General features: G+C 37.5%; 3 protein-coding genes across 4 annotated transcripts; 2 read left to right on the forward strand and 1 right to left on the reverse strand.

Annotated features, from left to right (window-relative positions):
* The first annotated feature begins 860 nt into the window (after window positions 1-860).
* Window positions 861-12298, forward strand: LOC122306078 (nuclear transport factor 2). 2 transcript variants are annotated; one of them, XM_043118456.1, is made up of 9 exons: window positions 861-1271; window positions 1374-1508; window positions 4730-5039; window positions 5906-6159; window positions 6838-7030; window positions 7573-7694; window positions 7787-7852; window positions 10947-11028; window positions 11757-12298. In XM_043118456.1, the coding sequence occupies exons 1-9, from the start codon at window positions 1233-1235 to the stop codon at window positions 11900-11902; spliced, it is 1347 nt and encodes a 448-aa protein (XP_042974390.1). In that variant the 5' UTR covers window positions 861-1232; the 3' UTR covers window positions 11903-12298. The 2 variants fall into 2 exon arrangements, with proteins under 2 accessions (XP_042974390.1, XP_042974391.1); XM_043118457.1 differs by having other exon boundaries at window positions 862-1271; window positions 5909-6159.
* Window positions 12299-13455: 1157 nt separating this feature from the next.
* LOC122306079 lies at window positions 13456-15488 on the reverse strand. Its single transcript, XM_043118458.1, has 4 exons — window positions 15192-15488; window positions 14212-15062; window positions 13924-14096; window positions 13456-13802 (listed from the first exon to the last, which is right to left on the reverse strand). The coding sequence occupies exons 2-4, from the start codon at window positions 15007-15009 to the stop codon at window positions 13667-13669; spliced, it is 1107 nt and encodes a 368-aa protein (XP_042974392.1). The 5' UTR covers window positions 15010-15062; window positions 15192-15488; the 3' UTR covers window positions 13456-13666.
* A 3361-nt stretch (window positions 15489-18849) lies between these two features.
* On the forward strand, window positions 18850-23632 carry LOC122306082. The gene is made up of 2 exons (XM_043118463.1): window positions 18850-19350; window positions 20925-23632. Exons 1-2 carry the CDS (start codon window positions 19242-19244, stop codon window positions 22505-22507), a joined length of 1692 nt encoding a protein of 563 aa, XP_042974397.1. The 5' UTR covers window positions 18850-19241; the 3' UTR covers window positions 22508-23632.
* Window positions 23633-24472: the final 840 nt, after the last annotated feature.

The raw sequence follows: 24472 nt of genomic DNA on the forward strand, positions 1-24472 counted from the left end.
AATTTCGATATTTTTATTATTTAGATTGTAATTTTGGATTTGTAGTTAGTTTTATAATTTTTATAGATATTGTGATTTTAACATTTATTAAAAATTATATTAAATTTAATCAAGTCAAACTGGTTAATTTCAAGAATATTTAACCCATTTATATAAACAATTTGAAATATGTCATATTGTTTCATATCAATTTATTTAGTAATATTCACTAATGGATCAAAACGGGTTGACACGACACGACACGTTATATTAATGGGTTGGATTAGGGTTTGAAATTTTGACACGATAAGCTTAACGAGTCGGGTTAGGGTTAATCTATATAGTATAATATACATGCTTTGTCACGACACAAACACGATCCGTTAACACAATTTGACACTCCTACTTTTAAGAGAATTTTTTTATATTTTAAAGAAAATTATATTATAAAACATTCATTAGAAGTACTCTTAAGCTTAACTTGTGCATGAAGATGAGTTATAAGTAGTAATATTTTGTAAAATTTATTAAATATATTTAATTTTTTTTAAATTGAGATGTATTTAATATTTTAAATTAAAATATATTAAATAGGATGTGATGAATTTAATTTTTTTTTTTATAAAAAATTTAAAAAAATAATAGAGTGACGGACCTTTCTGACACATCACCGTCCGATCATCAGGCTTACCACTCCAGTCCTACAAGTACTGTAAATATCGACGGTATACGAGATAAACCGCGGGCCGTTGAGAATACGTTTCTTTAATAGTAATGGACGGTCGTGATTTGGCAAGTCTTCCTAAGTGCCATTTACCCAATCCGACGGCCGTTGTTTCGTGTGGTATTCCTCAGCAGCACAGTATAAAAGCAGCGAATCAAAAAGTTTGGCGAAGGAAGAACACGGTGCAGCAGACAAGGCGCTCTCTCCCTATCTCTCTCTGTTCGCAGATCTATCGTCTTTAGTCTTCTCATTTCTCTCCTCGATCTTTCCTTTCCTTCTCCGTTTAAAATCCGTCTATTTCTCTGGCTCTCTCTCGATATCTTTTAATCCTTCTTCCTTGCTCTGAAATCTCCAAGCACTGTTTCTGTCAACTGTGTTTTATCTGACGCGAAAAACTGTCATTTAAAACCCTAGTTACTGAAGATTAGGGTTCGGTATACTATACCTGTCAGTGGATCTGCGACCCAAAATCTTTGTTTTTGGCTACTGCATGCTTTTCTAGAAAAAGGGAGCGAGCAGGAGACTGAAAATGTCCTCTTCTTACCCTGGACGTGTCAGTGCCACTCAGGTCGTTGCATATGCACGCGCACATGGATATGGGAGTTTATAGATGTATGACAAAGACATTTTTATTTCAATGGGTGATATGGGGTTTTGTTGGTTTTTGCAGGTGGGGTCGTACTTTGTGGGACAGTACTATCTAGTTCTTCAGCAACAGCCCGATCGTGTTCATCAGTTCTACACCGAAGGCAGCACCATGATACGAGTCGATGGAGATTCAAGCGAGTCCGCCTCTGCAATGCTAGTAAGTCTTTCGGGAACTGTTTGTGGATAACTGCTTATATGTTTTTTATTTTTTATTTTTTATCACCACTTATCTCATTCTAGATAAAGCTTGATTCTTGTGGGTTCTAGTTTGTTTTCTTGTGCAAAACATGGGAATCAGATTTGGTAAAGTATATTATCTCTATACTCTTGGGTTTGTGTATTTATGCTTTTAAAAATGGAATATGACTCTGAGGAATGGTTTTTTTCACCTTTTGAGGATGAACCTGTTTGTATATAGTATGGGGTTAATTTTTTTTTTTTTTTTCAGCTCTCATTTTATTATATTATGTGCTAGAAGATTTAGCTTTATGATCAGTAGGTGAGAGTGGCTTTTATTTTTTGTGGTGTTAATTTAAATCTTTGTTATTGAATGATTATGGAAATGTAGGAGGGATTCTAGTCATCCATAATAAAATGCATCTATATTATACAAGATAACCAGAGGGAATTCTCCTGCGATTGTGGACAAGGAAACGGATATGAGGTGTCAGAGACCACTCATAGGGGCATGACTGTATGTGTGCTTTTATTTTATTTTTATAAGTAGTGTGTGCTTTTATGAACCAGACATGTTGGTTCAGATGTATGGGATACATGATTACGGACAACATAGGGCAAGTTTTTTGTATTGGCATCCAAATAGGCATCTAAAATGGGTCAACATGAGTGTCATACCTAGAGGTGTCTGCCAAAGAGATGGCTAACTGTGGTTTTAGGCTTGACGTGTGTGTTCATTTTTTTTAACTATAAATATTGGGCAAAGTGTCATGGTTTTGGAGAGGAGAGTGAAATGATGTTTGTCTCCTGACCTTTTGACACTTCTTTTTATAAATATGACTCTGGAATTTTTCTTTTTGGATGGGTTTGAGATGGAAGATGGTATTAATGGGCTGGAAAGATGCATAAGAATATTTTGTGTTTGCCTTCATTGGTGTGGTCAAACCATGCTAGCACTTTAGAAACACTGGAAGCATAGATTTCAATAATTTCCTAGAGCTCATTGTTATTTTTTTGATAGATAAAAGAGATTTTATTGATCCACGTAAAAAGGCAAAACCCGAGTACACAGGAAGTATACAAGAAAAAGCCTAATTACAAACTACGTGCTACGGATAGTAGCATAAAAGTCACTAAAACTCCTTCCATTTAGTACAATAGAGGAGCTCATTATTTCGCCAAGCCCATGACACTAGCAATTGATTTGCTTTCTTGTATAGTTTAAGTGGTCTTATAGTCGTGTACGACTATTTAAAACATCTCTACTTTTGATGGCAATCTTATGACATGAAAACTTTTTCTTCTTAATAATTAAGAATAATCTTATGGCAAACAAACTGGTAATTCAATCACGAACTAGCACAATATGGATAAGGAAGAGATATCTAAAGTGTGCAGTTCGAGAATAATTGCCTTACTAATTTACGTTTTTGTTTATAGCAAGATATTAATGCCAGAATAGGCTTGCGGAGTGAATTCTGGAATGTTTGGAAGGAAAGTGATTCAATCCTAATAAAATAAATGCCTGAAGTAACCATCACCAAAATCTTTTTATTTTTTATTTTTTATTTTTATATCCGTGGGTGTTCGGGCCAGCTTGCGCGCACCTCGACCAATCCCACGGGACTCTGAAGTTAACGGCCCAGTAAACCTTCAGTGGTCCTGAGGGGACTCGAACTGGTGACCATTGAGGAGCAAATCCAAGGCCTGACCAAAATCATATAAAGCCATGAAATGCTCAAATGTGAACAAATGGTCACTATGCCTTATACATTTGTGCGAGTATATGGACATATACATTAGCAAGCAATCTTATTGACTTAAATTTATATATCTGCAAAAGGAAACTGTGTTTATGACATATTTTAAGGCAAACATTTATGAAAGCGTATATGCAAAATGTCTCAAACCAAGTATGGTTTACATGGAGATAGAGGCTGTCAATACTTTTCTTTTGTTATTTAGGTTTAATAAAGCATATTGCACTAGTTCCTGACATGTGACCTGCTTTCTTTACGAAATCTTAAAGGCATGCAATGAAAATTGTTTCCACTTTATTAGATCCAACCAATTTAACAACTCTTACAAGTTGTTAATGCCGAATCTACCTTAGAATTTCGTATTGATAGGTCGATAATTAGAACGGTACATATGATTGTAGGGGATAGTTTCATGGCACCCATCTTTTGCCAATGACAAGAAGTCACTTTTGATAGATCTTGTGATTGTGGAAATGTATAAACGAAATGGATAAAAAGTCCTATTGTTTTTTTCTTGGCCCCAAGTGTTGTCAGTTTCTGGGAAGTTTACCTATAAAGAAAAAAATATTGTCTGTTTCTGGGAAGTCAACCTATACATATTGTTTGATTCTTTTTTATTTAGAGTTGTGAGGTGATATCAGTATGTGAAAGGATATTTTTCATACCACACATACTTTCTAAATTTCTTACTCTCTATGTCCTACAATAGAGGGCGTGCTTTCATTCATGGGGTTTTGTAGAAGATGAACACTTTCAGTCCTAATGCTTTATATTGGTTCCAAAAACAAGAACCACTCTATTGAAGCTACATTTCTCTATCATTCTTGCTCATCCTTGACTTCGATAAGTATTTACTCTATGGTTTGGCTATCTAAATTTTCATAACCATTCTAGTAGAGTTGGGTGGAACTTCTTGATTGGTCTAATGCCCATTGTCTCCTCTCTTTGTTTAATAGCAGAACACATTCTTAGTTTCCACATACCTGATCTCCGTTATTCCCAGATTGTCCCCGTGGATCCATGGCAATCATCTTTGCACTTAAAAGGGGGGAGCCTAAATGAAGAGAGAAAATAGTTAGGAATTCCGAAATAGCATGTTTTATTGGAGCCACTTTCCTCTTTTGTGCCAAGAATGCAAGAAGCAAGTTTTCTATGCATACAATTTTCTTGCACACGTTATTACCACTTCAGGATTCCAAGGGGCTTGTTAAGGGGCAGACAACATTTGTAGTAAGATTAATCGTGATATGAAATTTGTATGCCAACATCTTATAGATGCAATTTGAAATGGCTGTTTATCTTGCAGATACAATTGCAGTGATTCCTTAAATTTTTGTTTTTGCCCTATTGGTTGTCTTTTGCTTTAGGAATTAGTATGTTTCTTACTCCTTTCTTTGCATTTTCTCCATGTTGATTATTGTTGGTTTTTTCCCTTCTACAGGAAATCCATACACTTCTCATATCACTAAATTTTACTGCAATTGAGATCAAGACAATCAACTCTCTTGATTCTTGGAATGGAGGTGTTTTGGTGATGGTTTCAGGATTGGTTAAAACCAGAGATTTCAGTGGAAGGAGAAATTTTGTGCAGAGCTTTTTCCTTGCTCCTCAAGAGAAGGGTTACTTCGTTCTCAATGATATCTTTCAGTTTGTTGATGATGGAAGAATATACCAACATCAAGCACCCATTCCATTAGAAGGCAATTTCGACACGCAATCAAATCCTTCTAACACTCTTCCAGAGCCGCCAGGTAATGCCACTGCTTTACTTTGCGATTAATCAAATTACTCCTCCGCAAATTATTGTAATTGGACCCCAGAAGCTTTGCGTGAGATTTTTTGTATGGCTCAACCTAAAAATTAAATAAATTATATGCATATAGGACTCATTGTATGATGCAGATGTGTTTTCAAATTTTCCAGCAAGTTTTTAGGGTCCTGGTCTTGGGCATTTCATGTCAGTTATCAAGTTTTTAGTGCCTAGTCTTGGCCTTTCAACCCTAGAGTCCTAGATTGTGTTTAGTTCGGTGCAATTGTAAGGTTAGTTATACCGTCATAGATTCTTCTTTATTTTACCAATTTAAGGCATAATTATTAGAAGTCATGATTGAGATTCCTAGTCAATGTTGTTGGTATTTTAATATTAATTTGGAAGGTAGATATGTTTATCAATTATGGATTCAAACTATTATTGGCATTCCCTAATCTCTTTAATATGGAAAGTAGATATGAACCCCAAGGGGTTAGTCCAATTAGTGAAGGCTTTGGTCTTGGGGTCTCACTCCCTTCAAGGTCTAAGGTTCAACACCTCATGGGTGCAAACAATCCTTTAGGGCCACACGCCCTGGTGAAAAGCCAGCGATTTAACTAGTTCCGTGTAGGGAAACATCCGGGGTGCGGTGCATGGGACCAGGGTTTACTCTGTAGGGGTGGAGAGGTTCCCCGAAAAAAAAAAAAAAAAAAAAAAATTAGGTATGTTCATAGATATTTCCTTGATCTCTGAGAAGTTTGCCTTTCTCTTCAGTGTAGGCATCTAACTATTCTAGATTTTAATAGGCAAACATATCACTTTTTTCTGTTCTTTTTTCTTTGTTCTCTTTTAACCCTGTGCTTTTAGCAGTTTCTGACTATGTGGAAGAGGCCCAGGACTATGTGAATTCAATCCACATAGAAGATGATCTAGTTGATAAGTACAGTCTACCAGAGCAACAGCAGCAAGAGGACTATGAGACTGAAATTGTGGTGGAGGAAACTCCTGTAGAGGAGCCATCTCCTTCATTTCAAAGCATGATAAACACTGTGCACGAAGCCCCTGCTCCAGCTGTGGAGGAATCAGTGGGAGAGGCACCAAAGAAAACTTATGCTGCTATTGTATGCACCTCTTCCATTTTTAGATTTTGTGTGGGTTGCTTTTTGTGGGGTGGGGGGGTTAACTCACCTGTCTCCCTTTTTGTGCATTTTCAATTTGCTGTTGGCTTTCTTCTTTTGCCAATATGCCTCTACACTGTATGAGCTTTGTTTGTTTCACTTGTAGCTTTTTATGTTTTATTTTCCCTTATCAAAAGTTTACTCCACTTTGCTTTTCACTTGTATATTGTTCTTCATTCGTTGCATTCTTATCAAATTGGCTGAAATGATCAAAAGATGATTGTTATTTGAGCTACACTACCCCCTGGATCTCATTAATCATTATTTATGCAATAATAATCAAAGATCTAGGCATAATCGATGGGAAAAGACCATTTATGAGAGGAACTGGGGTTATAGAAACGATTGCAAATCTGGCATACATTAATTGAATTAACAAAAATATGCATGTGGAGGGGTTTGGGTGTTTGTTGTTGGTTATAGAAAAAGATTTATGCACAGAAAAGAGGGAATCTTTATCGATATCTATTTGTCTGATGGTTTTGGTATTTATGTATATATCCTTTATTTTGTAACACTGAATTCATTTTCAATTTTTCACAGTTCGAAATTTACTTGTTTGTGTTTGATTGGTTGGCTTATTCATTATGCGTGTTGTTTTTAATGGTTGAAATTTGCTAGCTGGGAGTTTCTAAAGGACAGGCTGCATCATCAGTTGCATCCCAGCCATCTTTACGCAAAAGTTCTCCAGCTGTATCAGACTGGAATCATACACCGCTGCCTGCTGCTCAGCAGTCAAACTTTGTGCTGTCATTTGTGCCTGAAGCTGGGGTAGATGTAGTGGAGGAGGGTCTGACAGTGGAAGAAGAAGAAGGTCCAGTTCTTGATTCATGTATTGAAAATTTGTCAAGATTTGATATATTGTTTCATAAACTGAACTCATTAGTGGTCTTTGGCTGACTGTAATGTTTATTCTTCCCGTTTCATGTAATCTATATATTGTTGTTAGCAAAATATATGTCTATGTATTCAGGTAACATTCATAAGAGAATTTAACCGACATTTCGAGAATGAATTATGCTATTTGCAAGCCTAGTATGTAATGCACTACTTACTGTGGGACCCATTATATTTATAAATAGAGTCAAAGTATCAATAATTTTTTATGTAAGCTGTTGTAGCAGGCTTCCACTTGAGCGGTGTGCTTGGTGTATCAACAAAGAGGATTGCAAATAGATTCATTCTTTGAGGACCATGTGATGAGTCCTAACTCCCACTTTTATGTGGCGTGTACCAATATATTATATATAGTTTGCATTAACATGATGATATTTCATTTATGAGATTCTACATTTATATTAATGTTGAAGTATTTTCTTTTCTTCTTTAAGTTGATCCTTCCCCAATCATTTCCAGGTGAACCGAAGTCTGTCTATGTGAGAAACTTGCCTTCTAATGTTAGAGAAGCAGAAATTGAGGAAGAATTCAAGAACTTTGGCCAAATAATACCTGATGGAATCTTTATTAGGTTTCGCAAGGTGAGTTTTTTTACTGATTTTATTTAGATTATATATATATATATATGATATAACCTTAAGAGAAGCTAAGCTAAGGCAATCAATTTGTACAGGAAATTGGACTCTGTTATGCTTTTGTCGAGTTTGAAGACCTTATGGGCGTTCAAAATGCACTCAAGGTTTCTATCTGTTTTGTGTTCTCTCTCTCTCTCTCTCTCTCTCTCTCTCTCTCTCCACATGTTTAAATTAGTAGAAAATGTCTTCGGGGAGTTGTGGTGAATCTCCTGTTTATATAATGGCAATCATTTTACCCTGGTTGTCTACACACCTGATCCTATGATGTGATCCTTTGCTTGATCTATCGAATTTATTTTCATATTAATTACTTATATTTTCTGGATTGGGCTTGTCATTTTAATCATCTACCTGCCCATTGTTATATCTTCTGGGTCGAGCTTTTAATTGAGGCTATATCATTAATTTTGTGATGACAGTGCACTGTTTTTTTATTGTACACGTTATAAGATGAATTTTTTTTTTATAAGTAAAAATATTTTATATATCAAAAGGAGTAACCAAGTACACTGAACATATACAAGAAAACACCTAGCCCATAATAAAGTGCCCTAATGACCCAAAAACAACCCACAATACTAATCCCAAAACCAACCAAAATACACAAAAATTACACTGAACCTCAACCCCTTGTTTCCCAATTAACTAATACCCAAAATGCCCCTTGTTCCCGTCTTCACATTGCCCTCTCTTTAGACTTCCCTCTAACTGAGCTACCTCCCTTAGTGTTGTAGTTAATTGCCCAAGAAAGGCGTTGTAACTCCCTGTTTTTCTTGAAACTTTTGGTTTCAAGCGCGTGGCTTGCCTCGATTGCGATGATTAGTTCATTGAATTGGTCTTTGCATCCTCCATGTGAAATCCCCACGAAAGGCAGAATCTCGTTAACTTCAGGCAGAATCCAATCCGCCATTGGAGGAAAAGAGACCAGGGGAGCAACACTATCCTCAGACACATTAACCAATTGCATTCCCAATTTTGGACTTTCTTCCACGCTACTTATAAAAAAAAAAAAAAAATTTCTTCCACACAAGGCACCAACGACAAGTCCCGTACCTCCTCATCAACTCCATTGTTTCTTTCCATCCCCATTAGAGCTTTTGGGGTGACAGCAAGTCCCTTCACCTCAGGCGACCCTAAACGAGCAACTTCAGCAGAACCTACATCTCCTTTACCATTTTTGGGCAAGGGTGTAATGCCTTCTAACAGTTTATCATGTGTTACCTGAGGCTAATGATATTCCATTACTGCATTCTCTACACCAACATCCGGCGAAGACCCCACTTCAAATAACCTAGATTTCCTTTCGACTCACCACTCTTCTGGATTTGGTTATAGGGACGACCAAATCCAATCTTCTGTTTTCCTTTATCTGAATTTAAAGGAATCTGGCCTATCTTAGTCTTAACAGCCCTGTTGCCTCCAGCTGAAAGCGTGTCTATTTTTGTTGACAAGCAAGCTATCGCTGTCTTCAACTCGGCAAGTTGGGTTTCCATATCTTTTAGAGAATTTTGAATCACTTCAAGCTGGTTCTGAGCTTGTGTGATTTGCAGACCACTGTCACCGTTCCCTTTACTCTAAGCCATAGAAGCATGACGCCATCTTCAGAGCTGCCTCGTAAGATCACTTCACCACCGTGGATGTGCTTGGGTCTTTGATGTTCTCAATCTTCTTTTCCTTTCTTGACCCCTCATCACAGGGCATATCTATGGCTCTGCGTAATTCTGCTGGAAACTTCTCCCAACCTTGTCCTTCATGCCCTTCTGGAATTACAACACTGGTCTGTCAGCCTCCAACATATTCGGTGATAGTTAGATACCAACCATGCTTGTTGGAGCATCGTTGGAACATGAATTCTCTATTACCTTCATGCAAGTGTTTTGTATAATCTGTATTTCTCTCCGCCATTAATGCTTCTCCCACCATAGCAATCAACCAATCTATACCATTCTGACCCATTACTACCGATCTCCAAAACCTTCTGCCCCTCTCCACTATTTTTAAAGAAGACCTCCAAGTTTCTGGCAAAAACTCAAAAGCCTTTGATTCCACCCAAAAATGCACCATTTGACCCATACTGATACAACTTCAAGCTGTACGGGGCTTCATTCTGTCAAGAAAGGCTGGAAAAATGCCCAACTCAAAAGAAACCAGTCGCCGGAGGTAGGCCGACTTCGGAGGCCAGCGAAGAGGTCATCGGTGCCTGTCAATAAGTTATGTGGAAGCCAATAGGGTTGCCGCTCCTGCCAAATCTTGGAAAAAAGAGACCTTACCCAAAAAAATCAGTTGCTGGAGAAACTCCGACGTCGAAAGCCAGCGAAGGGGTTGCAGGGACTCGTCGCAACTTTTTGTGAGAAGAAATGCCGGTGGCTCCACCGAGAAAAGGCAGGCAGAGGCGAGGTAGAGAAATACCCAGGTCACCAGAGGGATATATGGCGCCATATACCCTTTAGTGATGTCGCCTGTGTCCGCCGGTCCTTTCTGTGCCGGACGTGTGATGTCACTCGCCGGATAGGTGCCGACGGCGGTGGCTCCTCTAGGGTTCTCTCGTTCTCTCTCGCTATTGCATGCTCAAACAAAAAAGTTGTTACCAGTACATTAAGATGAAAATAAAATGGACATGCACCTTCTTCATCAAACCTTGTTGGAAAACAAGAGAGATATACTATTAAAGCAATTCACTTACGGGACTTCACTTACTTTAAGGGGTTTTGTTATATATTGATGTTATCTTACTCTAATGTAAATATCATAGTATATTGTATTATTTCTCTATAGTTTAAAATCAAAATATAAAAGCAATTCACTTTCCAATAATACCTATTTATGCATTAATTCAGATTCAAATTTAAGTTTTGATACTCCTGTCGCTTTTTGTAATAAGGACAATCCTGGAAAACAAAACTATGGTAGATCGATAGATTTTTATTAAATGTTATTCTCATGAAATGTATGTTACGTAAAATGGGACTATATTTTTGGGACACAGGATATATTTTGTTTGTCATATGTTGTGCCTAAAGAACAAGACTGCCTTATGTGCTGTTATTAATGTCACTTGGAAAAAAAAAAAAAAAACGTGTTGTATGTCTTCAATGATCTTTTTAATAGTCTTCCAAAATCTCGGCTTAATTGATAATTTAAATGTCAAGTTTGTACTCTTTAATATGATGTTGACCAACATAAATTGATTCTCTGTAGGCATCTCCAATACAATTGGCTGGAAGGCAAGTCTACATTGAAGAGAGGAGACCAAACAGCAGCAGTGCTTATCGAGGTGGAAGTATGTGCCTTAAACTATTTCTCTTATAAGAAGTATTCATTAACCCAGCATGATTGGACGTATTAAAAAATGAACCTAACAAACATATTCCTTCTTGATTATCTATTATTTAATTGTTTGCTGTGTGCAATTCTACTAATTGCTCTTTAAGGCAGTCTTGGCTAAAATGATTTCCCTGGAATATCTAAAACTCGTCAAAATTATTTTGAATATAAACAAAGGGAAACTTTCCAAAATTATATTTTTTTCTACAAGAGGGTTGGTAATATGGATTTGATGGCAATGTGTTGCCACAGGAGCATGGGTGTTATTTAACACAATGGCTACTGCTGTAGTAGCTGTGGTGATTGTGATGGTCCTTGCTCTCAACTCGTGGTAGTGATGATTTTTGTTATGGTAGTTAGTGTTGAGAAGAATAAGCAAGCTCCTTGCTTTCAGACTCAAAGCAATACCCGCTGTGTCTGCTTTGATATGGGCTTGTGGTCGATCATATCTTATGAATCATGTCAAACCAACATGTAGAAACAGGGTTCATCAGCACTTATGGGCCAAACTGGCTCTTATCATACACACGTAATTGAATTTTTCATGCCCAATATCATCTTCTTTCCAACTACAATGGTGTGCTTGGAGTAACCAACTTTTCTCTTTTTTGTTTCGTTATAGACTTGAATGTGAGTTCACCAAATTTGTGGTCTGTTAACATCTATGTGAAATACGTTGACCAGGAAGGGGTAGAGGAAGAGGAAGTTACCAAACAGAGGCCCCAAAGGGGCGTTTTGGTGCTCGGAGCTTGGGCAGGGGAAGCAATCAGGATAGTGGTGAATACAACAGACTAAGAGGCAATGATTTTTATCAGCGTGGTTCACGATGAGATAAAAAAGACTGGCAATCAAGTATCTACCGAGAGGCGAAACTATTCATGGGCCAAACTTAGTTTTTGGATTTGGGAGTTATTTCAGCTTTTCGGGCTCATCTAGATCACACACTTTCCTCCTAGTGGTTCCAGGAAATATGTCGTACTTTCAGGTGTGCCATTTTACGTGAATGGGATTTGTGAGAAACTTGTTTGTGTTGTTTCTTGTATGTTGTTTTTCCCCGATGAATGAGTTTTATCATGCAATTCAAGTGGGATTTTTTTCGCTAAGCATTTAAGTCACATGTTTTCAGGAAAACATGTTTGCTTCCCTAATGGGTGACCCTAGGTTCTTATCACAGTATATGACTCTTTTTATTGGTCTGTGAATCCATGCTTACCTCTATTCTCATATGGGAAATACTCTAGCCACAAAAGGTTAACACAAAAACAATCCTACAAACTAATGTGGCTTGATGTGGTTCGTTAGATTACAAAGTTACTTTTATTGTAAAGTGGATCTAATAGATTAGATGAAGCCACGTTAGTTTGTTGAATTATTTTTATACAATTCCTTTGTGGATGTAGCAGTACTCTTTTCATATTTCAATGTTTTACTACAATATTCTTGCCCGTCGCTCGCATTTTATTACAGGATTCAGTAAAAAAAAAAAAAATCTGATAGCAATCTTGGTCAAAAGGCTACACTTGCTTGGTGCGGTGCAGCGGCTTCTGTCAATGTTCTCTTCTCATGATTTTGATCTCCTAGAATTCGGTCAGGATCTAGAGTCGGAGAGAGGCACGTAAGTGAATCTTTCAGTATTTATAGCTATTCAATTTAATTGCGTAATCAATGCCATGGTCTATTTTATGTGCCCATCTCTATCCCTCTTTCCCAGAAAGCACTCACAGTTTTTGTCGATGAATTTTTTTTTTATTATTTTTGGGTTTATCTTAAGTTTAGTTTGTCTCTTCAAAAACACACTAATCAGGTGACATTTTATTAAGACCTGATTTGATTATTATCAGGATACTTGAGATAGTAAAATTCAAGAGGATGAATTGTGTTACTTGCCTGTCAGATAATAAGACTATTCCTCAGAACGGTCTATCTCGATTTTAGGTGATAAGAGGGTAGAGAGAGGTATGCGTAATAAGCATGTTTAGTTCATTTTGTGTTGCTTTGGCTAATCCAAAGTAGCTCTGTTTTCTGTCACCATTACACCTCCAAAATTCCACCCCCAAGTCTACGTTGTTCGTGTGTCGGACATCATCAGCTCTCTGGTAGCGGTAAGAAAGTATTGGAGGACTCAACTCCTTACCCCTAAACAATGGCCTCTAGCAATAACCTAGAGCTTTACGCTCTTGAGGTTTGTCCACTCCTATTCTTATCTACGGGAAACAAAAACTTAGCCATCAATTTGTAACATTGCTAATCAAGTTTTCATTATTGATTTTCTCATCTCTTGTTACACTACACACCTATTGTCGTGACACATGTTAACTAAAATCACTTAAAATATACCTCTTCAAGATATAAGATGTAGAGGGAAAAATTGTTAGGCCAATGATTCTCTATACACATGCAATGTCAGGGCCATCCTTTATCATCATTGAAACATGACATCAGTCAATAGCTCAGGGAAACAAATGCTACCATTTAATAAATAATGCTATCATCTAATAAATATGTATTTACATGAAAAACCATGGCCATCCACTCTCTGTATTTCTTTTAAATCGCCATTGTCTCGGAATTAAACTTCTACTTCCATTGAACTTTTAAGCACTTGCTGAAGCCACAGCTCCATGAAAATGTGAAGGCATGAGCATGACTTCACTCTCCTTTGGCACATCACTTTCATCCTCATCTTCCTCTGTTTCCCAGAGGAAACTAGCATATGCTGCATGTACATGGCTGGAAACCAAGAATCCAAAGTTAAATTGCAGGAGAAATGCATGCCAAGTACCTGACCTAGAAAACAAAAATCTTCGTTCTGATGTAGTAAAGATTTCATGTTCGAAAGAACACGCAGTACCTGTCTTGAGGAGAGGCTTGAACTGCACGTTCAAAGTAGGTTGAAGCCCTATCATGGTCGTGATTGAACTCCCACACTAGCTTAGCATACTGTGATAGAACTTCCCCATCCTTGGGATCTGCTAGAATAGCTCGAGAGTAGTACTGTTCTGCACCTTGAAGATCTCTCCTCCACTGTCAATATAATAAGAGTGTAAGCTTTACTGAAAATGCCCTAATGATGAGAATTCCAGCAAAGCACTTTATAGAGTCTCGGCCTTGATGAAGAAAGAGATGCGACGAAACTAACCTCGTACAAAAATTGAGCATAATTTCTCAGAAACAAAGGGTTGCCGGGATTTTCCTCCACCATCCTCTTATAATACTCCTCAACCTCTCGATTGTCCTCGCCATCCCCGCCGGGACCTGCTGAGTTGGACTCTCCACCGCCGCCAATGCCGTCACCACCACTGCCAATGCCTAGCTCTCCTGCAAGAAACAACCCTTGGCCAAGAAGCTCTCTTTCATCTCCAAAACCCTGACTCCAGATTCCATTCATAATATCCGCCACCCCTTTTGTCAAAACCATGTTTCTCGTTCTGTTCTCCAAACTGAGCGTTTGTGTTTCCATTGGCATGGCCCTCTTTTCCCCTCTTTCATTCTTCTGTAACAGTTCTTCTCTCTCTCCATCATCCTCTGTATCCCTTTCTTCTTCTTCTACATCTTCGTGCCCACCTCTAATAGACGGTATAGTTTGCAATACACAGCACTTGGGTCTGTCCAAAACCTTGTTGGGTTCTTGATCATTGCTGTTGTAAGAAGCAAAGGCTAGTCCTTCCAAGTTTCCTTCGGACTGAGCTCTTCGAAAGCCTCTACTCCGGTCAAGGTCACGGGTGGATGGAGAAATTGGGGAGGAGATGCGTGAGGATAAAGAGAGGTTGAGAGACCCATTTTGGCGGAGTGAGAGCTTGTGGTGGCTTTGGGGAATGGCAGTTGGTGGGTGTTTGATGGTGATATTGGTTTCACAGTGATTGAAGTTACTGGGGCTTTCTGGGAAGGATGAGAAGAGGGATCCCAGAACCGGTGTTGAAGAGCTTCTCAGCAGCATCTCTTCTTTGATAATACAACAGCTTCAATCTCTCTTGTTTTGGGTATCAATTCCTGTGGAGAAAAGAAAATTCGAGTTAAGTTAAAAGGAAAAGTAGAATTTAAGGTTACTTTTTCTTCAGCTTAAGCTTCATAAAAGATACAGAGAGGGGGAAAGTTGGCAAAAACAGAAAGAAAATTAACCTTTTGAGATGCAAAGGAGTCTTCTAATGATCACAGGGAACCCCCACACAGAAAAAGAAATCTAAAAAGGAATTTAGAAACTGAACCAAAGAGCCGTGGGCAGAGCCCCTTTTATATATGGTGCTTCACGGGTAATTACTTTCAATTTCTTCGTCTTAAAGGGGAAAAAACAGAGAGAGAGAGAGATAAGGAAAACACTTTGTATGGTGGAGAAAACAAACTCAAACTGATCGAACTGGGGAAAAATATCAACTTGTTTCTCTTTTGATTCCAGAAGAACCTGACCGCTTGCCTTTCCATCAAAGGCCAGCAGATTGGCCTCACGCGCATTCACCCTGGACCACTGAGGCAATTGCTCTGTCCGATGCCATGACCGAACAATTAGAAAAACATCACGTGGGTTGACTACAGTCCTTCTGGAGCACGTTCAAATACTCTAAAACGTGTTTTTTGTACGTAGATACTAGAGAGAATGCGTTGTCTTTGATTTTTTTTGGACGATGGTCCCGCTGGGGCCACCGCTACCGCTAGGCTTAAAAAAATATGTTTTTTTTAAAAAAAAAAAATCATTTTTTAATACTTTTAAATATTTATAAAAAATATAAAAAATTTATAATAATATTAAACAATTTTTTCTTAATCATTAAGAAAAAAAAAAGATAAAAAAAAAAGAAAAGGCCAAAGTATTTTCATTTTTTTTTTTTGGCATAACCGTATACGAGGTTAAGCCGTTCATATGAAGTTTGTTATTTTGATGTTTTCATTTTTTAGTCTATTTTCACATATATTTTTTAATATTTTTAAATATCTTTTTTAAAAAAATTATAACATCATTAAAAGAAATATTTTCTTAATTATCAAGTTAAAAAAAATCAAAAAAATATTCTAATGGTAGCTCCTAGCGGGAGTTGGAAGCGGTGGGACTAGCATTATTCTTAATATGAGTGGTGGATTTTTGTTTTTTTAACAAGTGTATATCATAGATAAACTAAAGAGTTATAAGATACAAGATTCAATAGGTGAGTCATCAACAATCATCTCAAAACTAGCAAATACAACGCATACGAAATATAAAAAAAAAAAAAAAAAATAGGGATATGGACTCAGAAGTTTTCCTCCCACCAATTTTTTACAAGGAAAAAATAGCGATTTTTCCATAGTTTGATAAACAAACTATAAGATTACGGCTAGAAACCATAGTGAAATGATATATTTTGCGTTTTGTTGGGCTAGATTGGTTGAAATAAGTTTGTACGACTACTTTATCTTGATTCTTGATTAGGAAAAACATGAACATATGAAAATAATAATCGAAAAATGAGTTGAATTGTTGGCAAAAAATCGGCATTGCTTGTGGAAACACGTGTAGCTCACGTGCCACATTTGGCAATAAAGTAAAGGTTAGATCTAATAAATTCAAGGTCGCTGACCCCAATGGCGCCGCACATGGAGGCAAAAGACCTCCCTTAATGCAATGGCTCGTGGTCTCACATGTGGTGTGAGCTGCGCATGAGACATATGTGCCGCTCTTTTAGTCAGTTTTCTTTTATCATCTAACAAATTAATACATTTTCGATGCTATGGGCAAGAAACTAGAGGAAAACCAGATAAAAAAAATAAGAGAAAAAAACTTTAGATATATTTGATGAAGACCAAACAAGAGAGAGCCACCCTCAGGCTAGAGGAAGTGGGGTTATACCTAAAAGTTGTGTGAGGATATATTACCTGGAGAGAGAAAGGAGAAAGCCATTCAGCGCAATACATAGTACTTACTCTTACATGAATTGCTTCTTATGTGATATACATATAATATAAGTGCAAATTATTAAACAACTATAAGGGCCCTCAAAGCCTAAGTCCACCAAGGGAGCTTCCCTAGAAAATAAGATAGGGGAGAAAGGAGGGGATACAAGATAAAGAAAGAAAGGAAAGGAATCAATGTAAAGCTTACATGAAGGGAATGAGAAAAGAGAAGTGAGGTAAGGTGACGTGACATAAATGAAAAGAAATGAATAAATAAAAAGAGAAGAGACAGACAACTTAGAGAATTTTCAGGAGGGACTTTTTTGATGGGCTCTTGGTTAGATTTCTAAGAGGCTTGTTGGGATGCTTCTTCAACCTCTAGATATGGTGCCTTGCAATAATATCCAGATCGGAAATAATGATTTATAAATTTAATGTATAATGAGGATAAGAGATTTCGAGAGATTGTAAATCAAGCTTATATAGTAGATTCTTCCATTCCTAAACTCTGTGGACATAAGTCCAATGTCGAATCATGTAAATCCGCGTATCTATTTTTCTCTATTTTTCTTGTATTTATCTACTGTTCATCACTATGACCATACACATGGGTTTCGTACAGCTGCATTGGACTAGCCGAGGGCCCACATTACCTCATCCAAGCCCAACACCACAGGGCTCACATATCATCGACTCGGGTCCAACGACCGCCTCAGCAAGCCAGGGGAGATCCTTCTCCTCTTCCACATTGTTGACGAAAATCACATGTTAACAATATCTGTAAAATGATTTTATAGAAATAAATTTAATGTGATTTTATGTAATACATTAAATTTAATTTACAGTAAAAATAATTTTATAATTTAATGTATCATATTGAACTATATCTTATTATATATATAATTCTATGAAATTTATTTATAATTAAAATATTTCTCATTTATATTATCGCATCAATTTTCAAACTCTGGTGAAAACATTTCTTAAAATCTTTTCAATTCAAAACACACTTTCACAAAACCACATGAAAATAAATCTCCAACCCACCTCATATTCAGAAGTTGTGAAGAGAATCTTACGTCCAAATCATATGATAGTTACGTATCCGTCTCTAATAAAAAAGTGTGTGATTTTATCAATTTATTATTATAGAATTTGAATATAAAGCCTAAAATATCTCTTGACTTTAATTGTTATTGCCATCCTAAATGTCATTTTAGACAGCTACAAAACATTCTCTCTCCTCTAATTAAAAAAAAAAGAAAAAAGGAAGAGATAAAGCATAAATTACTATAGAATTATTATAAAGGATAATATTATAGAATTATTAAAAAGGATAATATTTCTTAAGAAATAATGCAAAATATAATATTGGATAGGTGAAATTCTTTGTTGATTCCAGGCCCACTACTGCTCTAATTGCAAGCTGACAGATGATGAGACTACTGAATTGAACCCACCTCAGATGGTCCTTCCACTGAAATTGTCTTCACCCAGTTCATTTTAATTTTTATTTATTTTTATTATTTTATGATATGATATTAAATAATTAAATAATTAAATAAAAATATTATATTAAAATATAATTTTTAAATTAATATAATTTGATGAAAACATTAAATCGTTAAATTCTTTTTATTATTATATTTATTTATATAAAATATTTCAAATAAACCCATTTCTTAAATTCACAATTTTGTAATCTTTTGAGATAAATTCACTAATTTTAATTTTTATGTAATGAATTACATCCAACAATATGATTTATTTTAAATAATATTTTATTTAAATGAATAAATAAGAAATTATTTAAAAGGAGTCTGCGTCAGTATGATTAAAGAGAATAAAAATGAGGAAGGAAAATACGAGTTTATATGAGTCATTCAACCCCCTCACCAGTTTCGATCACCCGAGTATGATTATACACCACGCGACATAATGCCAACCCGACCCCACTTTCTCACCAACATGATTTGCATTAACAAATTGCAATGAAATTCCTCCACCCACCCACAAACACATATAAAAATTCCAGTTTCCAAACATCCAAGAGCAAGTTGCAACGCATAGCAAGGAGGCTCGAAGGGAGAAGGAAAGGCGGCTTCAAGAACTACAAAATATCATTGCATATTATTATTATTATAATTCAGGGCAGCATAGTGGGGGCCCAACACCATGATTTGATGCTGAAGGTGGGAGGGGAGGTCACGGAACCATATCCCACTCTCGGTTCCAGAGGCCTCGGAGATCAAGGCCTCGTGAGCTATTCTTTTTAAGGTTCTATTGCATGTGAGAGAGCCTCTCGCGATGATGTTTGGGTGCAAGTGCTTATATTGGAACGCAGTCACCGATTTCTCGCCGGCTTCTTCGCCCGAGCCCTTCTCGCTGCCTGCTCCGGTTCCCAAATGGCCTGAAGGTATGAGGCTTTTGGGGCTATTTTTTTTGGTTAATGCCGATCTTTTTGGGGAAATGAAATGTGGGTTTTGCTTCCTTTTTCTGGTCGATCATGGATGGTTGGGTTTGGCTGAGGAGTGTATCTTGGGTCAGTTGTGGTTTTACCTTTTTCTTTTTCGCTTTCCTGGTTCTAGATTTTTCTTAGATTATGGTTTGCTTGTGGAAATGGATCATGGTTGAAGTTGTTTGCTGGTTACGTTTGTTTCTTACGGTTAAAGTTTTTCGTCAACTTTGCCGAGCAACGGTGTGTTCAATTCGATTTATATACCAGAGAGGGATTTGGAGTTGTAAATAAAAAAAAATAAAAATGATAAACTCACATTACTAAAAAAAAATGCGCAATTTTTTTGTCTTTTACCTGTTCGGGGTTAATTTGGAGTTCCGATGATGGTTTGAGCTTGAGCTCGATCATTATCGCTTATGTTTCCCTTGCCCTGAGTTTAGCATTCTGGTCTAAAGCAATTGCGCGAGAGGGGCCCTGATTTCATTATTCATTATCAGCTGTATTCCTTTCCTTTGGTAACACGGTTCGTAATGTTTTGTCGGCAGGCTACTTTGTACTTTAACTTACCTAAGCGTAGAAAGGAAAATACGATTTCATCTTGAATGTGTCTATTATACGGTATGGGCGACCCAGATTGTTGTTGAACTGTGTACTTTTGTAGAAAAAATACTCAAATTTGATTGTACATATCAGAGTGGTGGCTCATTGATTTTCTTTTGCATGGTGAGCGATCCGGAATAGATAAAATGGTGTCTGATGTTATTCTTTTCATTTAGAATGTACTTTTGCAATATTTTATGATTATACCTCGTTGTAGAACCCTCTATAAAATTGAAATTAACTTATCCCTGTTTTTCTTTGTCTTTTCTTTTCCATGAATTTTTACTTCCCTTATAAGTTCACTTTTATAAACCTCAAGGGGTTTGCCCAAGTGGTGAAGGCCTTGGTCTTGGGGTATCACTCCCTTCAAGGTCCAAGGTTCAACACCTCATGGGTGCAAATAATCATTTGTGGTCACACCCTTTGGTGAAAAACTAGTGATTTAATCAGTTCTATGTAGGGAAACTTATGAGGGTGCGGTGCATGGGACTGGGGTTTACTCTGTAGGGGTGGGTAAAAAAAAGAGGGTTCACTTTTATGTTCCTTGATGGGGTACGTTTTGGTCTGTTGAAGCTAGTGGAGTGGGGGGTCCTTTCGGAGATTCTAAAACTCTTTGAGAAATTACTGCATTCTGCGAATCTTGGATTTCTATTCCTCATTTGAGATTTATTCTTAGAACATGATTTTTAACTTCAGCGCTCCAGCACTTTGATTTATCTTTTAATAATGGAACAAAAACCCCTTTGGTTACTGTTATTTTAGATATGTATATTAATTTCATGTTTCAAGGTCATTGTGCATTTTTACTTATCAGAAACAGGTCATTGTGCTTTTAACCTCCTCGTAGCACGAAAAATTAGTGTTTTTTTAATGATGAGTGTGAAAAATTAGTTACTTTGTTAAATTAGTTGACTGCATGCTTGCCGTCTTAGGTGGAAGTTTTTCCTCTGGAAAAATAATTTTGGGAGCATTAGAAGTTATTAAGGTCTCCAGGTTTGAGTTCATTTGGGGCTACAACCCGGCACAAGACAAGAAGGGTGTTGCATTTTATAAACCGGTGGATATACCTGATGGGTTCTATTGCCTTGGCCACTACTGCCAACCTAACAACCAGCCATTACGAGGATTTGTTCTTGTGGCTCGGGAAGTAGTTACTTCTTGCGACCCCGATAAGTCACCAGCTCTTCAAGAGCCCCTTGATTATGCCTTAGTATGGACTCCTGATGATGGAAGCCAGGAAAAGTACGGTGCATGTGGTTATGTTTGGCTTCCTCAGCCACCTAAGGGTTACAAGCCCATGGGCTATTTGGTTACCAGCAAGCCAGACAAGCCTGAGCTGGATGCAGTAAGATGTGTTCGAGCTGATCTAACCGACAAATGTGAAGTTTACCGCCCAATACTTAATTCTAGTTCTAAATCTCCAAATTTCCCATTTGAAGTTTGGGACATGAGACCCTGCCACCGGGGAATGTTGGGGAGAGGAGTTCCTGTAGGTACATTTTTCTGCTGTAGCCACTGGGATGCTGGAGAAGAGCTTCATATTGCATGCTTGAAGAATCTAAATCCTATTTTAGCTGCAATGCCAACCCATGAGCAGATTCATGCACTAATTCACCACTATGGACCTACCGTATTTTTTCATCCAGAAGAGGTCTTCTTGCCATCTTCTGTTTCATGGTTTTTCAAAAATGGAGCACTGTTGTTCAGAGCTGGAATTTTGGATGGTGAAGCTATTGATGATAGTGGCTCAAATTTGCCGGGTGGGGGAGTGAATGACGGGGAGTTTTGGATTGACATGCCATGTGATGATCAGAGAGAGAGTGTCAAACATGGAAACTTGGAAAGTGCAAAACTTTATGTTCACGTGAAGCCTGCTTTTGGTGCTACTTTTACTGACATTGCAATGTGGGTTTTCTGCCCCTTCAATGGGCCTGCTACACTAAAAGTTGGGTTAGTGAATATTGCTCTTAGCAAGATTGGAGAGCATGTGGGTGACTGGGAGCATTTTACACTCCGTATATGTAACTTCACCGGGGAGCTTTGGAGTATATACTTCTCACAGCACAGTGGCGGTAAGTGGGTGGATGCTTATGATTTGGAGTATATGGAGGGAAATAGGGCCGTTGTTTACTCATCAAAAAGTGGTCATGCAAGCTTCCCTCATCCTGGAGTCTATCTCCAGGGGTCCTCCAAGCTGGGGATTGGAGTAAGGAATGATTGTGCCCGAAGTAACTTGTATGTCAATTCAAGCGTCCATTATGAACTTGTTGCAGCAGAGTATCTTGGAGATGGGCTTGTTACGGAACCTTTTTGGTTGCAGTTTATGAGAAAGTGGGGTCCAACCATCATCTACGATTCAAGAACTGAACTGGATAAGATAATCAATATTTTGCCTGCGATGCTTCGATATTCAGTGGAGAACATATTTGATAAGTTTCCGGTGGAGCTGTATGGGGAGGACGGTCCTACTGGGCCAAAGGAGAAGAACAACTGGGTGGGAGATGAAAGATGGTAGAATTTTCGGAGAACCACTTTAATTGACTATTGGTTCTTCATTGCCTGCACGTTTTGTTCATGTATGTACACGGGTAGCCAGTTTTGTTTTGAAGGCTGGTCTTATTTTGCCGAAGGTACATTTTTCATTCTTGTATATGTACTTTTAGATAGGATTGCTTAGTGCTCCCATTTGAGCAGTGGATCCTTTGCTAGAAGAGGGGGAGGGGTAAATGAAGTAGAAGTTAGGAATTTTTCTTTTAGTGGACCTACATGGTTCATGTGGTTATAAATGAGCAATTCCCATGAAGTATGATCAATGCTGTAATATGATCGGGCCATCGACACGTCTCTTGAAGCATGTAATTTTGGGTAGGTCACGCTGCAATAAAATGGTATGGGTTTAAAATTTTTGTGCAGAGACGCGCTTTAAAGGTTCTGGTTTAATTCCACTTAATATGATGGGTCAAGAAGGAATGTTGGGATCACCATTCCTAAGCACTTTGTACAAACATATCTCATGACTTTGTCAGATAGGTAAGACTTTAAGGCTAGGGTTCTGTACGTGGAAGACAAGCAACTATTGCACTTTACGACATCCATGACTGCAGGCTTACTTTACTATATTCTTCAAGCTTTGACATGGTTCAGGCTTTGACATGGGGTCTTGAAGAAATAAATTTCTGAAATCCAACAGTAGATTATTTCATGAAGTTGATCTCCAAGATGTAGTCTTTTGGTTCGTTCAGTGCTGTAGAGATGGGTGGTGGATGTTATGCGTACAATTGAATCAGAAGATTAATTTCAAGTAGTTGCAATATGTGGATCAGGATCAGGATCAGGAGTCTACATGCCCCACCTGACATGCAGGGGCTCGGGCCACCTGCCCAAGGAAGCGGGGCGGCCACTGCCCGTGACCCTGTTCAAATTTCCTGCAATCCGGGTAGGGTATTGCATGGATCCCTATGCCTAATGTATTATGTGTATATCAGAATCATCCAGATGTTGTGAGAGGTTTTTGCAATGACTGGGAGTTGAGAGAATCATTTCGTCTGGGTTGGCAAACATATTGGCATGCCAATTGTAAACCATTTGTTTGTTTTGAGTCCGGTTATGGTGAAACTTGAATTTTGATTTCGACTGAAAATGAGTAGATTCCATATCCTGAAAGAGAAATGATATTTGCAGTCGTGGTTGTGCAAGCGACGTGCAGTCGCTTTGAAAAAAATAAATTAATATGAAACCCACATGAGAAAAAAAATTAACTTTTTAATCGTGGATCCCATTCTTTTTCAAAGTGATTGCACGGCGTTTGCAATTCCACGACTGTAGGTAGTATTGCTCATCTTGAAATATCAAGGTTTTGAATCTATTAAACATTAGGTCTATCTGGCACTTACAAAGAGTAGGGTTCTTATGCTCAACCAGAGGCGGAACAACTACAGCCTTTCAGCCTCGAGCCATAACTTGGTTCAAACCGACTCTCAACTCACCTGATTTTTATAAAACTTGTACACTTGGGCTAAGGCTTTGAGATAGCCTGTGATGTTCTTTTTTGTTTTTCTCCTTTTCCTGAGCAAGCTAGATTGTAATGTCTGTTTTGATCACAAGTAACTTTCATGTTGGGTTGGGTTTAAGGTATGGGAATGGTATTAGTTCAAACTCAAACGAATAACGGTTTAATACTTTAAACTTTAAGAGTTCAAATGGAAATAGATACTTACACAAAGATAAATTTTAAAATGAGATATATGAGACGTAAGTCATGCCATTTTAAAGTGAGTGCAACCAAGAGTTTGGCACAAAATCTACCCTACTTTATAAAATACCTCTTCAAACCATCTCAAAAAGTAAAAATTATCTCATTTTATCTCATTATTTAAATATACATTATTTTACAAACTAACACATTTCATCTTAACTTAAAAATTTTATTATTATTTAAAATATCTCATCTTATCTAAACTGCATAACTAAACGAAGCGGC

This window comes from Carya illinoinensis, chromosome 4, assembly GCF_018687715.1.
Source record: "Carya illinoinensis cultivar Pawnee chromosome 4, C.illinoinensisPawnee_v1, whole genome shotgun sequence".
Taxonomy (NCBI): Eukaryota; Viridiplantae; Streptophyta; class Magnoliopsida; order Fagales; family Juglandaceae; genus Carya; species Carya illinoinensis.

What these genes read in the sequence shown, in the direction of transcription:
- LOC122306078 (XM_043118456.1), top strand. Translation starts at nt 1,233, where the DNA reads ATGTCCTCTTCTTACCCTGGACGTGTCAGTGCCACTCAG. An exon ending in TCTTTATTAGGTTTCGCAAG is followed by an intron (nt 7,695 to 7,786) that starts GTGAGTTTTTTT and finishes CAATTTGTACAG; the next exon opens with GAAATTGGACTCTGTTATGC. An exon ending in CAGTGCTTATCGAGGTGGAA is followed by an intron (nt 11,029 to 11,756) that starts GTATGTGCCTTA and finishes TACGTTGACCAG; the next exon opens with GAAGGGGTAGAGGAAGAGGA.
- LOC122306079 (XM_043118458.1), bottom strand. Translation starts at nt 15,009, where the DNA reads ATGCTGCTGAGAAGCTCTTCAACACCGGTTCTGGGATCCCTCTTCTCA. An exon ending in ATGCTCAATTTTTGTACGAG is followed by an intron (nt 14,097 to 14,211) that starts GTTAGTTTCGTC and finishes TTATATTGACAG; the next exon opens with TGGAGGAGAGATCTTCAAGG. An exon ending in CAAGCCTCTCCTCAAGACAG is followed by an intron (nt 13,803 to 13,923) that starts GTACTGCGTGTT and finishes CTTGGTTTCCAG; the next exon opens with CCATGTACATGCAGCATATG.
- LOC122306082 (XM_043118463.1), top strand. Translation starts at nt 19,242, where the DNA reads ATGATGTTTGGGTGCAAGTGCTTATATTGGAACGCAGTCACCGATTTC. An exon ending in GGTTCCCAAATGGCCTGAAG is followed by an intron (nt 19,351 to 20,924) that starts GTATGAGGCTTT and finishes TTGCCGTCTTAG; the next exon opens with GTGGAAGTTTTTCCTCTGGA.